Source organism: Taeniopygia guttata, chromosome 3 (assembly GCF_048771995.1).
Source record: "Taeniopygia guttata chromosome 3, bTaeGut7.mat, whole genome shotgun sequence".
NCBI classification, from domain to species: Eukaryota; Metazoa; Chordata; class Aves; order Passeriformes; family Estrildidae; genus Taeniopygia; species Taeniopygia guttata.
The window spans coordinates 50,410,885-50,429,227 of record NC_133027.1 but is presented as its reverse complement, the minus strand read 5'-3'; the positions used below and the strand labels follow the sequence as shown (position 1 = coordinate 50,429,227).

Genomic DNA, 18,343 nt, shown 5'->3' with positions numbered 1-18,343 from the left:
AAATAATCCAGATTTCTGTGTGATGTCATAATGTAGAAAAAGGATAACCTCTAAAAAGTGCAACATGAGTGTAATATGGAGATGAATAGAACAATGTATTGGAGTAAGGAGAGCTAATTCATTTGTGGAGAAAGATGAGCAAGTACTGGCAGAAAAGGTTACAATTGTTAGTATGTAACTGGCTTAGCAGAAGACATTGTGGATTTGGGAGGATATGTGTGTGTGTGGTACACTGTAAATGCCGTACAGGAAAGTTGAAGTTAAAACACAGTTTCAAGGAAATTTAATATCTAGATCTAAGTAACTGCAATAACTTCAGAATCTTTTAATTCCCTCTGAGGAACACAATTTTATCTGCTGTGTAAAACTGTCTCTAACAGTATTTAAAACATCCTTCTTGAATAGTAATTAAACCTTCCACAGACCTACACCAGGGCTGTTTTAAAACCCATTAGGATACATATGACATGCATTACCACATTATCAATCCTGAAAGTTAAGTACATAGCTTTTGAAACAAGTCCAGGGGACCAGGTGCTAGTGTACAAGGGAGTGCTTAGTGTACGTTCTTTATCTGGTAGAGCTGACATGCAAGAAGGCTGCAAAATGTACTGCAAATCAGAGTAAGACAACAAACAGAAACTAAAGATAATTTCAAAAGTTTGGGCCATCTTGGAATCAGTACATGTATGTCTAATTACATTAAGCATGACTGATGTCTGGTATTTCTTGAAATAGGTGGGTTTGGATATCAAATTGATCCACATATAAACTCCTGTGTCTTTTACTTGACTCAGTTTTTTGAGAATACCCTCTAGGGAACAGTTTTCATGTACTAGCCTGAGCATTTTCATGACCAAAGAAAGCTTGAGTTGCCATGCCCTCAGCTGAGATGGAGTTAAGTCAAGCCCTTTCTGTGGGCCACTGCTTTAAAAGCTATGACTTAATGAAAAAAGGTGGCTCCACACTTCAAATTTGGAAAGCACTGCAGGCTTTCTGCAAGCACTTAGGGTGTCCTAAGATCGTATCTAACAAATTGAGTTCCTTGGGGTACTTTGATGCAGGAATACTTAGCTTTTGAGTTTTTTAGTGGAGACAGGCATTTAGACATTTATCTGTATCAATACAGAATCACTCTGGGCATGCAAAGAACTAGAGCTTAAAGTTACCAAAGAAGAAGAAACCTGATAGGCTAAAACATGTTTTCATGCCCCAAGATCATGCTCTGAGCAGCAAGGGAAGGGATAATAGATATCCACAACATTTTAGACTTGCAGACAATTAGATGTGACTTTCTTGCATTGTTCCATTGAACCGAACTGTCTTCGGATTGCACTGCTGATGCTGAAAAGGGGCAACTTGGACTTTATCCTTAGCAAATGACCTCCACTGAAATGACTGAAACATTAATAGTGAATTGATTTTCAATCTAAATTCTATGTCACATAATTTGTAAGGGAGGTGTTTTAGTTGTTTGTTGGGTTTTTTTTAAAGAGGAAAATTATGTGTTTCTGGGCTTCACAGTACTTTGGTTTCATTTTATGATGAAACTGACTGCCACATTTTCTGATAGTAATTATAGAGTACGTAAGGATTTGAAATAATCAGAAGCATGTCCAAATGTAAAGGTTAGGTACCACATTCATTTCTGATTTGTGCCTACATGTCCTCATTCACTGTGATTCTGAAGGCATTTGGAGAACGATATGTAGGAAGGTATATTAGAAAATCCTGTTTTCCCAGATCAAAGTCAAAAGAGAATCTTAACATATAGGAAAATTTGGGTGTGAAACACTGAACAACAGTAGGGCACCATTTTCAGTCCATTTGTGGAAACATGATAAAATAATACTGAATATTAAAAATCAAAAGGATGGAGCAAAACCAAGAAACTCTGACAGTCGTAAAGTTTAAAGCTACTTGGACAACAAATTTGTGGAATGCTATGATTTTTTTTTGGTGAAGCTGAAATCAAAGAATTTGCAATAAAGGTGTATTTTTACTTTTAAGCTTTGGCTTTCTGCTGACACCAGTGTAATGGGGTTTTTTTTGCCTAAAAGCACCACAAGCACTGCACACTTGCATGTTAGTTTTGCATGATGGAGCAGAGATGTCATGTGGAAAAAAGGATATGCTGTAAAACTGACATCCTACCAAAATGGTCCATGTACCACCAATATAAAAATACTGCAAAATTTCTCATTTACTCAAGTGACAATTTCAAAAACTCTTACATTTTCTCTATCAAAAAAGCCTTGATGTACATCCTGTTGAACATAAAATCCCTCAGAATTGACTTGAAGGGCTCAATTCTCAGACCAATGTGTACACAGGCTTCAGTCAAAGCCATGCTAATTTGTGGCAGGTAAGAATAGCCTCTTGGTCACAGTTCTGAAAGGATTTGAACATTTTTTGCTATATGCCAGCAAGCATTTATGGCCTCATAGGTAGAGCTCCTGCAGGATCAAGAGAGTTCCTTTCTCTTGAGAGTTGTTTCCTTCTTCAAAAATCAGATTCTAGGAAAAGTTTTCTTCATCTTCTATTTTCCACTTTTTCAGCCTTCATTTCATACGATACCCTTAGACCAATGCTGAATAATTCCCTGAGCTGCTTCTGTTTCATCTTTAAATAAAATAGGGTGTTTGGCTACATTTCAGAAAATGTGTCATTTGGTTCAACATCTTAATGCATTACCTCATACTTGTCCCATTCTCATTGTATCTTGGGGCTTGTCTCTTAGAAGCTCATTCATATTAGGGCATGAAATGAATTTAAAATGCAGCAGGTATTCCCAGTCACTCCACATGTATCCCAGCAAACAAGGACAACTATGGGAAAAGGTGACCCTGTGATTCCATGCCTAGAAAAAAGTTTGACAATATTTGAGCTCCTCCCTGTTCCTTCTTTCAAGCTACATGGGAAAGAAACCTGAGCTCTGTTGTAATTTTGATGTAGAAGAGGTCTAAAAATGGACATAACATTGTCTGTGCCCTCTGACAGCTCTCCTGATTCATCCCTCCTCACTCTCCCCCTCAGTTTAAAAGGAGAACATGGATGATTTCAGCTAACAAATTCCCTGTCAAGGCACAGTCAATGCCCTTGTACTCTCCTGCCTGCTTCCCTATCACACTGTAACTTTTCATCTCTTGACACAATACACTAAAGGCCAGGATCATTGCATTGCTGGCTCGAGGATCTGCATCTTCTGGAAGTGGGGGAGTCACAGGTCTGGCCAGATGAACCTTTGATATGCGCTTGTTGGTGGCTTTGGGAGATGGGATTTAATGACCCAAATCATCCTGCTCAGTCCACTATTTATACTTGCTGTGAGTGAATCACACCAAAGAAGCAATTCAGTTTGCTTTTCTCTTTGAGGCTTTTAGTGGCTGTAAAATCAGAGAATATGAGGTTTATGTGGATTTAAGCTTTATTCTATACTAAGTAATCAGATTTGGAAAAGTGTTAAAAACAATATTACATTGTCTGGGCATGATTCAAAGAATCCTCAAACCCAGATTCTGATGCCAGAGGCACTTGTGAATATTTAGCATAAACCTCACATTCAGATTCCTTGAATTCATAGTTTTCTTCTCTTTTCACTTCCTATTCAGCTAAAGAAGCTCAGGATTTTCCAATACCGCTTTTCAGCTATGGAAGAAATATACTCTTAACTAGCTTTGATTCTGCAAAACATTAATTAGTACTCCTTTTTTTTTTTATTACCTCTAATGCAAACTTCAAGCAAGTAAGGTGTAAAATACATTGAATGCTACCTGGCATTGTTGAGTTATTTAGAAATAATGTAAAGAGGACCTAGGCTTGTTTTAGAACAAGTAGCAATGAAGTATTCAAGGATTTCCCAATACAGACAATTTCCAATATCTTAAAAATGTTTCTGTTATTCACTTTTCCACTTACATTGGAAGGAACCTGATTCTTTTGTGTTTCATATATAAAATATCCAGATTGTATCTTTGAAGAAATCTATACCCTCGCTTTTGTCCACCACACAGATAATTTTTTTAGCAGGGACTATACTTTTCAATAGCTGCAGTTAAGCTGTTATATAACACATCTAATGGCTTGTTGAAGTTGGACTTCTTCATAAAAACTGCATTCATTTTACTTAATGACATCTTTTGCACTCTGATCTAATTATGGGATCCTAAACATCCTATATTTGGTTTGCTTGGCAAGGCTGTGACAGCAGAGCAGTGGGGGCTATAGGGGTGGCTTCTCTGAGAAGCAGCTAGAAGCTGACAGAGCCAAGGCTAGTTGTCTCCAAGACAGACCCGCTGCTGGCCAAGGCCAAGCCCATCAATGAGAGTGGCAGCACCTCTGGGATAACACAGGTAAGCAGGGAGAAAAAAAAGCAACCCTGTGCAAGAGACTGCAGCTGGAGAGAGGAGTGAGAACATGAAGAGCAGTGCAGAAGAAAAGGGAGGAGGTGCCTCATATGCCAGAGCAGAGCTTACCGTGCAGACCATGGTGCAGACCATGATGAGACAGAATGTCCCTCTGCAGCCCATGGAGGTTCACGGTGGAGCAGAGATTCACCTGAAGGCTCTGCAGAACCCCCTGCTGGAGCACTGCCCAAAGGAGGCTGTGATCCCATGGAAACCCTGTGCCAGAGCAGGCTCCTGGCAGGACCTGTGGCCCCATGGAAAAAGAATCCCATGCTGGAGCAGGTTTGCTGGCACAACTTGTAACCCTGGAGGGGACCCATTGAAGCTGCCTATTCCTGGAGGGCTGCACCCCAGGAAAGGGACCTGTGCTGGGGCAGTTTGTGAAGAACCACAGTCTGTACAGAGGACTTACAGTACAGAGGTGGATGGAGAAGCATCTCCTGTGGGAGGATCCCACACTGGAGTAGGGGAAGAATGTGAGTAATTTGACTGGTAATAAATTAAACTAATTTGTCTGAGTTTAGTCTGTGTTGCTTGTGAAGGTAATCTGTCTCCGTCCTTATCTTGACCCACAAAAGTTCCCTTATATTTCTTCTCCCCTGGTCCAGCTGTGGAGGAGAATAATAGAGTGGCTCTGGTTGACACCTAGTGTCCAGACAGGGTCAGCCCACCCTTGACCTTTAGAAACTCAGATCTAATTAAGAAATCCTAAAAGAAGTCCTTGAATTTTCTTGAAGTACAATACAAAGTGAGAAAAATATTTCAGCCAATCTGAAAATATTTCCTCAAAGGATTAAATTATGAAGATAATGACAAAAACGTGGTTATGAATGGTTTAGCACAGAGAAATAAAATGAATGTCAGAATGTTTTTGTACAGTTAAGAAAATATTGAGCAATAAAAATAGTCCATTATGAAAAAATGTCTTACAAATCAGCATTAAAAAGTACACAGAAGTCAGAGGTAGCAATTGGTTCTTAGTTCACTAAAGCCAATGGATACCACACCACTGACCCCACTGGACCTATTATCTTGCCTCAAAAGAGGAAATCCTTTCAGTCCTTACCTGTACACTGGTAAGAGTTGTGTATTGATAAGCTTTGACTACCAGGTAGTTGGCTTCTATATCTATTATCCCCAGGATCATGTACTTCCACCATCTCCTCTTCAAAATTGCCAGCAAGTTTTCTTCTCCTGTGGTAGCAAACAAGAACAATTATGTAAGAGTTAGGTTTACATGCCCCAGATAGTTGCCTGTCCAGAAAAATTATCTAGATCTCTCACATTTACACTAAGCAGTTGAAAGCCGCCATATACAAAGAGGTACTGCAAGGAAGTGAAAACTAACACACCCTATTTCTCTAGCAGATATTAAAACAGCCAGCCTGGCAAAGTAATATGTGAGGGTCAGACTGACACCTCACTTCAGATGTAAACACCAGCAAGAAAAACAAGTGCAGCTTGAGCAGAACCAGGTATGTGTTCTTACCTTTAGTTTTATATATACACATACATGTGCACATATAAAGTGCTAAAGAATAGATCAGTTTATACATTTATACTTTCCATACACACTGATAAAATGTTGTATGCTGCACATATGATGCAACAGGTTTTTGCCAGGGTGGGAGATTATCAGTATTTTTAAATATGTCGGAATATTGAGCAGGAATATGGATGAAATATTAAATATGATGGAATATTGAGATGGAATATGATGGAATAATGAGCAGGAGAGTAACGGCATCACACTGGAGCATATGACAGATCCTGTTCCGAGGATGATTATTCTGATCCTAGAGGTTCAAAGTATCAGCCTTGTTTTGAGAAAGGCTGCACTGACACATATTTTGGGTGGCAGTTGCTCCACTCCCAGAATGTTTTTTCTAAACCAGGCAGGTTTGCCGCCTACTATGGGAACCCTATCAATCACCTAGTATTTAATCTTCACCACTTGAAAACTGACACTACAATACAGCCTGCAGATCAAACCCACAACTTTCAAAAGGTCAAAGCATTCCTCATGGTAGACTAGGGTTTATTGTTCTCCATTCAAAAGCAAACAGCTCATTAATGAGGGTGGGCAAACCTGTGACTTATTTGCATTACAGTAAGTTCCACACATGATGAGACTTCACTGTGAAAGGGGTAGACTGTGACTGAACACTATACAACTGGAGGACTTTCAGAGTCTGTAGCCTAAAAAGGAATCTAAGTAGTGCAAAAGTACTATAAATGGTATTTGAACTGTCTTGAAACTTTCAAAGCAAACCCCAGTATTCTGAGACTTTTTCATATTGCTGTAGCTTTTCTAAGTGCCTGTGATCATCAAAATGGGTGATGGAAAACACTGAAGAAAAGGATCATTATTGTCGACTGCCACCAAAACTTGCTCAGGCTTCCCAATTCTCCTTCATCATTTTCCTTCATCACAAGTGTATTCACTCTCTGGTTCAAATGGACCCAGTGATATATGGGCTGCTATACCATGGCAGAAACAGCAAGCTCTCTATAGCACAGGCATCTCAGATTGTATAAGACTCAAACACAGAAAACCAGATGATTACGTCAAAAGTTAATTCAAAAATCATCGCTGTAAAAGCTTGGCACTGATGAGTGACTTGAATGGGTATTTACCTGAATGAAGCATCTGAATAATTTCACTTTTGTTCATTAACAGGTGCTCACACATACCCTCTTTCAGTGGGATATTATTAGGCAACAGCCTAATTATTTGTTACAGTGATAATGACATTGAGTGCAAAACTGTAAATGCTGAAAGTCTTCTTTCCCTTTCCTCCCTCCGTCCCCTCCTACCATGTCTCCCTCCTTTCTCCTCTTTCCCTCTCTTTCTTTCAGTAAGCATCAAAAAACAGCAGAAACATGACGGTGAGTAGAGCAATACTTAAGACAATGAATAATGAATAAGTGCATTTCATCACACTACACTTCCCTGTTACACTTACTAAATCCCATCTTCAGACATAATTAAGACTACATCTATGTACTTTTATGATTATTTGAGCATGTAGAATTATTTCCATTATTTAAAAAATATATTTAGGGAGAGATTTTAAAAGGGAATTTAAGATTAAGTGTCCTAATTTCTACTGAAATCAGTGTAAACCACACAGAAAAATCCTTTACAGATATTGAAACTATATCTCAAGTTTTTATGCTGCCCAGACAATGCTTTTAAAGGATCAACTGGAAAACAACAATGGAAAGATGTGGTTAACATTGCAGAGTGATTTAATTGTAAAGATAAAGCTAAAAAAAATGAACATATCAAACTGCAGTCTCTGTTCCAACAGTGGAAATCCCACCTTATAGTAATTGTGGTGTCTGACTGGGGGGAATGGTGATGTGTAGAACTCTAAGATATTAGAAGGTTAATTATTATATTATATTATATTATATTATATTATATTATATTATATTATATTAATTATATTATATCATAATACATTAATAAGAACTATTCTTAATTAGTTAGAAAATTTGTGATTTTTTTTTGTTGATAGTTTTGATGTAGTTGTGATTTAATTGGTTAATTAATTTAAAACACTATTACTAGTATTTAATTAATAAATCAACTTGGGTAAACAATCTCTGTAACACATTCCACATGTGCACAAACACAGGAGGAGTATATGCGATAAGAATTGTTTTGATTCTCTTTTTTCTGCTTCTCTCACAGCTTCTCTCAGGAGAAATCCTCAGAAAGCTGTCTTTCTCTCTGTTCAGAGAACATGTGAATATCACACCACCTGAATCCCTTTTTGTTGTGATAGGACCTTGATGGTACCTACAAAAGCAGAGAGAAGCAGGAGGCTCAAGAACTGCACTGGCAATAGGTTGCCTGAGCCAGGATTATGGACTAATGCCTCTTGGTGCCTTTGGTTTGCCTGTGCCTTCTTCAGTTTCCACCCACAGATCACTGTATGGCTCAGATGTGGCCAACTAAGTTAGCTTTAAAAATAAATGTATGGCTATGAGTTCTGGCTAATGGGCAAAGTTAAGAGTTTCCAGCGATGGGAATTAAATCTTCTACAATTTAAACTGGCACACACAGGTCTCTCTTTTTGCTTTCTTGATTCTTTCTTTGCTGTTGATGAAAATAAGAAAGATACTTGGCACATGGTAGGTTATCTTTGATTTAGATCTCTGAGATATTCCAAACTGCAAAAGAGCAGCTTCTGCTGTGAATGCTGGGCAGAGCAAAAAGCTCAGGAATCACTTCCAAAGGGAGAGACCTTTTGGGGAGATGGGCAGTAGGAAGATGATCATTGCAGTGACTGTCAGTCCAACGCTGTGGACAAATCAAAGCAGAGGCACAGGAGTCCTGATTTTGGCAGGTGGCTGAAATGAAGTCACCATACTCAAATGTCCCAGTTTAGAAATAAACCAATAAAAACCAACAGTGGAAGATAACCTAGAGAAGGTGAGGGGCTGCCAGCAGGACAGGACCTCTGAACAGCAATCACAGATTGCATCCTCAGTGAATTCAGAAGACAAAGAGAATGGAAAAGGGAGTTAAAGAGATAAGTGGGAAGCCTTGACTTGTGAAGATTAAAAGGAGAAGCAGAGACAAACAAGAGCTTTATTCTAAGATTCACATCCTGAATAGAAATAAACAATGCCTTTGTGTAAAAACAATGATGGGAACAAAACTATCATACTTTATTTAAAAAAAAAAAAGCAAAAAGAGACAACCTGAGTTTTTTTTTTTTAAATTTATTTCCCTTGATGACAACTCAAAGCAAACTAATTATTCATGTCTTTTGAGTTGTAAGCGTAGGAGACCAAATGTAGATGCCTACGCATGAACCAACAGGTAAAGCATTTTAAAGAGGATTTTTCAGGTTTTTTTTAAACACGATTTGATTAGAATGAGATACAGTAGGAAGAGAGATTATTTCAGATCATGTCTTTTTGTTATTACTGCAATACATCTGTGACTAGGAGTTTCAGCCAGTCATATAAAGAAATATTAAACCCTAAAGTGTGCAGATTAGCTTAAGGGCAACATTTCCCAGGAGACAAAGCACGTTTCAATGCCAGTGAAAATGCATTTATGTAAGTGCACACAGTAATGCCATCTTTTGACACTGCCTTCTTTTGATGGAGGTCCTCCTTCAAAAAACAAGCCCCCAACTTCTTTCAGCACTTTAGCTTCTGAAAATGTATGTCTTCATATTCAGTCTAATCCAAATGTAATGTAGATTTAAAAGTAAGTTGCCTGTTAAGAATGTTTCAAGATTCAGATGTCTAGCATAGTCTTACTGCAAAGAAATAAAAACCTTCTCTTCTTGCTTTTTCTAGAATGATATTTTAAGTTTTAATTTTTTCACTAATTTTGTAGTGAGACACACTTGACAGCTATAAATACAAAGAAGGTCTCAGTGTTTAGAAAAAAGCTACAGCATTGCATCTGCCGGCTTGAATTAAAAATCAACAAATAATCTGCTTTGTAGAAGAGATGGTTTTACATTTGTAATAAGGATTTACCCCTAGGGGGGTTACAAAATTAAAAATAAATTAGAGAGAAAATTGAAAGAGGCTTTAGCTGTGCAGTGTCTACCAAATATACAAATATACATGTACAAAACCCTTTTTACATTCACCCACACAGCCACAGAGGTACAATAAAAATACCCAACAACCATTAAGACAGCAAATTCCCAATTATTAGTGTATGGTCTTGGGACACAGGTAGAATAACAGAGCTGTTAGACCAGAAAATCAGCAGATTGCTTCTCTCATCTACTGCAGTCTCTCTCTTTTACTTTAGATGACAACTTGCTTTTTTAGATCAAGATCATCAAAGGAGCTGTGCTCTCCTTCTTCCTTACAGAGTTTAGCAGAGAGATCTAAATGAGTGCAGGAGACTTGTAGGGGGGAAGGCAGACTGGGGAGGGCTGCCAGGCACTCCCCTGCCTCTCATAAGAGTGCCAGAGTCAAGTGCTGTGTGGTAAAGAGGCAAAAATCTCACAAAGGATAAAAATTATACCAGGATTTACTTACTACCTTGCTGTTTGAAAAAGGAATCTCAATTACAAATCAAAATTATAGGATAATTGTTTCTTTTTAATTTTTTCCCATTATAGCCAGTCTTGCAGACACAGAGCTTCACCCGTATGAACATTGTTTCTCTACAGACTTTGTAGACATCCAGCCCTGCCCAGGAGAGAGGGAAGGAGGCAGTCAAATGGGGTTACACTGTGTAGGGGTAACACTGATGTTTTTACAAAGCCAAAAGGCTCCCATGCATGAACAATAAAACTTTGCTTGTCTTCTGCTTGGTCAAGTATCTGGTTCAGGAGACTGAAGGACTGCTGTAGGAGACTTTCATCTCTGCACAGAAGCTCAAAAGAACTGTTCCTCTTCTGTGTAATTTATATCCTCTGACCCAAAAAGACTTCTTATATCCTCATATCCACTTGTATTACTGATGACTACTTTATGGGAATACCGATGCCTAAAGACAAAATACCAACACTGCTAAATTATCTACACAGCAGAGAAAATGCACTCTTACAGGAATAGTTCAGACTGGCTTCACTAAATACCTGAAAATACTCTGTTCCCCTCACAGATGACTGCTTGCAGGCTGCACTGCTTTTGTCCTGTACCACATTTTCAGCAAGCCTTTGGGAGACTAGATGGCATCATTTCCCTTTGCCTCCTCAGAACATCTGATCTTCCCCATCCTGCTCTTGCTCACAGCTCCCTCCTGCTTCCTCTCTCACAGTGGGGAAACTGCGTTGGTGTAACAGCCCTGAGTTGCTGCTGCAACTGGCTCTCACATGTTCCTGCTCCTTGCCCTGTGCCAGCTGGTGCTTGTGGGGCTGCACAGTGAGCCAGGGCACAGACCTGCCTAAAACCAAAGATTTGGGATTTTCAGATTAATTTTTGGACTGTGTCCTGAGCAGCCTGAGACCAAATCCATATTACTCTTGTGGGGAGGCGAGCACCAATAAGCAGATCCAGACAAGGGACAAATTTCTCCTTCTCTGATACAGAGTAGGCTTAGCCTATTAACATGACACAACACAGCATTCCCTTTACTAAATCACAAGCTCATCTGAAATGTTTTGACTTGTTATTTCCTTTTAGAGATTTTGCAGAACAGTCTGTTTTGACCATGGATGTAGATCATAATAGTTGAAGTCAGATCTAGGAATCTGAACATGCATTTTCATAAAACATGAAAGGATCAATTTTTGGTGCTTGATTTTGATCCAGCCTAAAATCTGTTGTTAGATCTTATAATCTTCAGATGTCTTATTTAATGAGATTACTTCAAGGGGTAAATTACAATTAAGCTACACAAATAAAGTAGCTGATCATGATTCAGTTTCTCTCCTCCTGCCCACCCACTAGACTACATATATATAGTTTTCCCTTTGGTGGCAGACACAATGCTTGGTGTCACTTCCACAGATTACTGCAAAGAACAGTCCATGTTCATAACCATGTAAGACCTGATGAAAGCTTGGAACAGCACACTGTTTCAAAAAACAAACTGCTAAACTCCTAGCCTTTTAATGTGTTAAGATAAAAACCACTGTGCTATTTCTAATACACTATTTTTTTATTCAAGTTGGTTTATCTCCTAGCCTAAACTTAGGTAAGCACTTTCCCTTAAATGGCAGAATGTGTCTCACTCTGTAACGCAGAGGGACGTGAGCACACTGAGAAGCTGAAGCCTTCCCTCAAACCTCAGAGCTGATTATATCTTTCTGCATGAAACCTTCAAAACTGATTTCTGATCTACAATACCCTCAGTCTTGAGTTACCTCTGAGCTAACACTTTAGTCTGTCAGCTTTTGGCTCACTCTCACGCAGAACTACTTCAAAACAGGCTGCTGGACAGATCTCCTTCTCCTTCTCCTTCTCCTTCTCCTTCTCCTTCTCCTTCTCCTTCTCCTTCTCCTTCTCCTTCTCCTTCTCCTTCTCCTTCTCCTTCTCCTTCTCCTTCTCCTTCTCCTTCTCCTTCTCCTTCTCCTTCTCCTTCTCCTTCTCCTTCTCCTTCTCCTTCTCCTTCTCCTTCTCCTTCTCCTTCTCCTTCTCCTTCTCCTTCTCCTTCTCCTTCTCCTTCTCCTTCTCCTTCTCCTCTCCTCTCCTTCTTTACACTCTAAGCTCTGCGGTCAGGCCTTTTTTCATTGCTCATCCTCTTTCATCTACTATGAAACTAGTTACAGCAATACAAAGGTTTTTAGAAGGAAAAAAAGTCCCCTCATTTTCAAACTTACTAGATTGTAAGTCAAATGATCAAATGAAAGAAATCTGTATATATATCTCTGTATATAATTTATAAATGTGTAATTTACATTAATAATTTATCCTTCTGGATAAACTTGGGCATCTTAATCATATTCACAAGATTAATTAAAGTAAAATAATCTTTTAAAAATTATATTCATTGTTGAAGGCTGAGGAATCAGTTAGAATGCATGAGTTTTCTTTTTTTTTTCACACCTTTCACAGACTCATTACAAAATGTTGGTCCAGCCACCTACCCACTCTGTGACATTTTTTTCCCAGCAGACAGATATGAATAATGAATTACCTACTTGTTATTCATGATTCCTACAAATTTTATTTCCCAAAGCATGAGATTTGACTGAGATAGCAAAAAAAAAAAAAAAAAAAAGCCAATACAAATTGTCATTACTATTAACCATTCATAGATCAAGCAGACCCAACTGAAATTGAATATGTAGCCTTTCTTTAAAAGACAGTAAAAAAAAATAAGGAAGTCAAGGAGTGTATCTTTCTCCATTCTCCATCAGTAATGTCTGAACATACTGATTCAATTTAAATCTAATCTGACAGAGAGTGCAAAGATATTACTTCCTATAGATTTTATAGTTAACCGAGCAGAAGAAAGAAAACCTAACATTGCCACCACTGTGTACAGGCTTGGAGGCACTCACACTACTTACTAGGCACCAAAGTTGTAACTCTGCATCTTCTTACACACCAGTGCATTCCACACCAGCCACAACTCCCTAAGAGATCAGGGAATGCCCACTCTGGGGATCATCAAATTGCTACTTAACAACAGGCACTGGATTGAAATATGAACAAGGACTCTATCCAGGATACGGCACACATGAAGGAGAACCAGGTTTTTTTACTGGCTATGAAATCTAGAGGGGCTCATGCTGCGGCCAACAATAAAGGAGCCACGATGTATTTAGTTTCAGAATAAATGCAAGTAGATCACCATGGTATTAAGAACACTCTGAAATAATCAGCTCTTGGTGTCTGTCATCCCTGGATATCGCAGTCACTTTCTGCACACTCCTCTGTAATGTGTGTTACTGAATCATGCAGTGCTCAGCAGGGTGCACTGAAAATTAAACATCTCCCACTCCTCCTCACCAAGAATTCAAGAGAATGTGCATCTGAAAACACTGCTGAGAAGTATAGAAACTTGACATAGCAGCTGTGAGGAGTGATTGCGCCTCTCTTGATTCCAGCTGATTGCCACAAAGCTCAAAAAATCTTCAGTAATAAAAAAGCCATGATACTTACAATGAAGAAACTTATAAAAAACTGTTTCTTTACCTAAATCCTGATTTATAAGCAAATTGCTGAATGTCTCACTGGCATTTATCCTGTCTTGCCTGAGTTTCACAGGTATTGACACTGTAGCCATTCCACATTAATGAGAAGCAACACCTAACTAGAAATACGTCCAATTCATTTATAGAAGAGGAAATATTAATGTGCTAGGAAGATATTCTGGCTGATAAGAGCAACATGAAAGTCTATAATGTGAAACTCAAGTTTAGAATAAAAGGAACTTGCAATTAACATCCAAGCAGAAATTCATCAACTGATAGGGTAGCCAACCATTAATGTGTGAATTATGGCCAGGTATCACAAGTAAGGGATGCCCCCTTACCGTGGTGTGCTGGTTACTTACACACCAACATAATGTTTACCATCTTGTCATCTATCATTTTATTCAGGAGCACATCTTTCTATGCTTACAAGCATGCATATCTGACTCAGACACATATCCTTTGACATCAATCCAGTTGTGCAAGAGTCATGATTTTTCTTCCTTTCTCCATTCCACAGCTGAAGTCCAGTGGCAGCTCCATCACACAACAATTGTTCAGCACATGAGAGAAGGGAGTCAATGCACCTTCCTTGCACAAGCTGCTAATAAAAGTTACAGAGCACCGAGGGCTGGGAAGCACAGACAGAGCATTAGCTCAGTTGGTTAGAGCTTGGTGACAATAATTCTAAGATTCTGGGTTAGATACCTGTATGAACCATTCACTTAAGAGCTGGACTCAATAATCTTTCTAGCTTGGAATATTCTGTGATTCTGTGTCTGATTTTTTATATTCTATATATAAGAGCGATGCATCCAATGCTGAGAAATGCATAAGCAAAATGATTCAAGAGAAGGAAATCATTGCAGATGTAGCAGTAACCTTAGCAATCCCATTTCTCAGAAAACCCATCAGCACAGGCAGAATGAAGGTATATCACACAAGATCAGGCAGCCAGAAAGGGTGGACAGGCTGTCTGACCCTCTCAGAGAAAAGACGTGTCAGTGTGGAAGATGCAAACTTCATCATAAAGGCCATGACAGATAAGTATGAAATCTCGCTTGTCAGCAACAATAAAACATCTTCTGTGAGAAAAGTAGAATAATAACTTTTCAGGAAATGCAGTTAACAAAAGAATTCCCATAAAACACTGGGTGGTATGTAGCATCAAGAAAAGCTTCTTGTAAAAACAATGCATGGAAGAATATTTAAAACTGAGAGTTCTGTAACCCATCAAACAAGAGGGAAGATGCCATTAAACATCCCATTTCCATTCTTTGATATTTAAATATGCATTCACATTTTTTTAAATCATGGCCCTTATTTTCTGCAGCCTTGTGCCTGGGGAGTGCAATGTGGGTGAGGATGAGTTACACCTGCTTTGTTCAGTGTGGCAATGCTTCCACAAAGTGCACAACAGCAGGGTCGGGGCTTTCTGTGATGCAGCAGCAGCACTGGGTGTCCACAGTTTACATCTTCTACACTGAAATGTATTCCTGTGTGAAGTCTCAGCCCTTTCAGCCAACTTTACCACTGACAGTAAGACAAGCCACACACAAAAAATGTGAGCAGGTGAAATTTGTGCAGGGCAGCCCAGGTGAATTAGATCATTCGGGTTTTTCATACATTTGTGTGTTTCTAGTTGCAAACACCAGGCTGAGCTCCTATGAGACTCTGAAGAAGCAATTAATGTTTAAAGGCATAACATTCAATTTGCCAGCCTGATGGCAAAGGGAGAGGGAGAGAATGAAGGTAGCATGTGGACATAACTGCGCTGCTTGGACATATGCCTTCATATGTTAAAACTATACATTCAGTGCCTGCATAGGAATGGTTGCTTATCTACTTTGCTAGAACTGATATTAGGCTTATGGAAGTTGAAACATCTCCAAAAGATCTGGGAGCCACCACAATTTATTGGCTGGTCATGAGATCTCTACTGATCTCCCAGCAATTACTGCTGCCGACTATACCCACAAGTGCACCAGCAGGAGTTCAAAAAGCCCTTCTTTTTATTTTGTTTTCCTGCCCTCCATTTCTCTCTCTCTCCCTCTCTCTTAAGATTTTAATGGAAAACCACAGTCAGCCTTTCCACAGTCTGATGGAATGCATCAATTTATTATCCTGCATGTGTAGTAACACTCACATATCCTCAATAATTTCGTCCTGGTAATTCAGCTTTTGCATAGAAGATCTTTGCCACTCCTAAGTGAGCTAGAAGACAACTTAGGTTGTTTATAGGGTTAATTAAAATTTGGTTTGGTTTTAGGTATATAGACTTTATTTTCTAGATAGGGAAAAGTAACATGCCATTTTTAGTTCAAAAAACAGAAACCATCAGTGCTATCTTGTGTTCTGACAGCAAAAGACTACAGAGTTCTCCTGACAACCTCTCTATTTTTTGGTCTCTTCTTATGCCTTGCTCTATTTAATGCTGCTGAAGAGGAATGCATAATATCTGATCATAAAAATACAACATTTCTTCTTTAGGAGAAAGAATGGGCTCTTATAGTTCATCTGTATGATACATACATCACTCTTACAATTGTATCCAAGATAGATAACATCCAGGAAAAATAGCTTTAAATAAACAAAGAAACAAACAAAATCCTTCAATATGTAGGTCGAGGAAAGCATATGCTTTAGCATATGTGTAGTCAAGATATTGAACTACATAGGCTCATTTACTGCCAAATTCTGAGTTTCTTAAATGCAGAAGATCCATAATAACTATTCAGATCTGCCATGATCTGTATTATGCATCTCCTCTAAAAAATTCCCGCTTCAAAATAAATGACTGCGTTTATAACTGCTTTCTTGTTTACATAATTTGCAAATAGGAAAGGCTAAAAAAATCTTCCTGAGACTCAGACTTCTCCATCAATTTCACCAGTAAAAAAGCAACAACATTTGCTTAGACAAAATGAACATATTTTTATGAAAATTTATTACTATCGCCAGTGACAAGAATGTGTAAACATTTTTGCATTAGAATTCTGATTTGTTTTACAAACTTGAGGTTTCATTTTGATTTTTAGCTGATTGATTTTGTATGGTTTTATTTTATTTATATACCTTTTAATAATTTCAGAGAAGGTCAGAAAAAGCAATGTGAACTGATGGACGCATGGTCCAATATTTGAAACATAAAACCTGTCAATAGAACAGTTGAAATACTTAGTATTTTTATCACATTATTTTAATAAACCATATAATAAACAGAGATTCTTTGATTTCAAAAAGAAGGTAAGATGTATCAAAATAAAATAAATAATATTGCAACTAATCACTAGTCAGAAATTATACAGAATATATCCTGAAATGTGGCTTCATGTTCTCAGTTCTTGCTTCAAACCTTTTGCCTTCTAGTATGCAGTCCTTTGTCAGAGAAGGAGACTAAGGCAGATGGATGGCTTCACCCAGGCAGGAAGGATAAAATTCAATGCACTATTCTTTATCATCTTATAGATATCATATCTATATTTACTTATTGCAAGTACAGTGTTAGGTAGAGAATTTAGACTAAATATTGGAATGGAGTCTCTTTTGAAGGAGAGTTTGATACCAACAGGCCTTTAATAGCTCCTGCAATCAGTATTTTGTGAGCTAGAAACACATGCAGATGCTTCCAAGTGTTGGTTTGATCTGTGATCTGAAAAATTCCAGCATTCAAATGCAAAATACTCCCCAAAATAATTACACTCTCTCCTTCTTTTTCCAGTTTCACCTTGCATATTACTCCCCCATTTGTACTTTTTTCCCTACACGCCCACTGCAGCATTACCTTTGCATTTTTAAGCTATTTTGCTACATTTAAATATGAATATATCCCACATTCACATGCCTACCCTTGTAGTTAGCCTGCAGCAGCTGAGACTTACACCTTCCACCACATCACCATTTGACTGTTTGGCAAGTGACATCAGCCTTGAGCCTGATATTTCACCTTTTGTGTCAGGAGCTGGCACATGCCTTCACAGTCATACTTCATGGTCACCAACTCAGCAGTTTTACCTGCCCCCAACAAAAGAGAGCTGTGCCCAGCTTCTACGTAAGAGCAGCAAATCCCCCCTCTTCTGACAATTTAATTGCCAAGCATCTTTCCAACAATTATATAAAAATAAAGTTTTCCAGCCAGCAGAAGTTATGTGGGCATGTCTTTGAACAACTTGATCTAGCTGAAGATGTCCCCGATCATTGCAGGGGAGATGGACTAGATAGTCCAGTCATCTAAGGTCCCTTCCTGTCGGAACTCAAAATGTCCCTCAGATATTTTTAGAGGTTCCAGGCCTTGGTCAAAACCATTTTAGACCCTGGCAAGCAGCTGAAAACAGCTGTGATCTTGAGTTTGAACCATGG

At 38.6% G+C, this 18,343-nt stretch overlaps 1 protein-coding gene across 1 annotated transcript in view; it reads right to left on the bottom strand.

The window, feature by feature from the left end:
• Window positions 1-18,343, bottom strand: part of SLC35F1 (solute carrier family 35 member F1) — a 220,996-nt gene that overhangs the window by 43,573 nt on the left and 159,080 nt on the right. Inside the window, exon 3 of the mRNA XM_030267791.4 lies at window positions 5,473-5,600. Coding sequence (XP_030123651.4) covers window positions 5,473-5,600 — 128 coding nt within the window. The remainder of the gene's footprint in view (window positions 1-5,472; window positions 5,601-18,343) is intronic.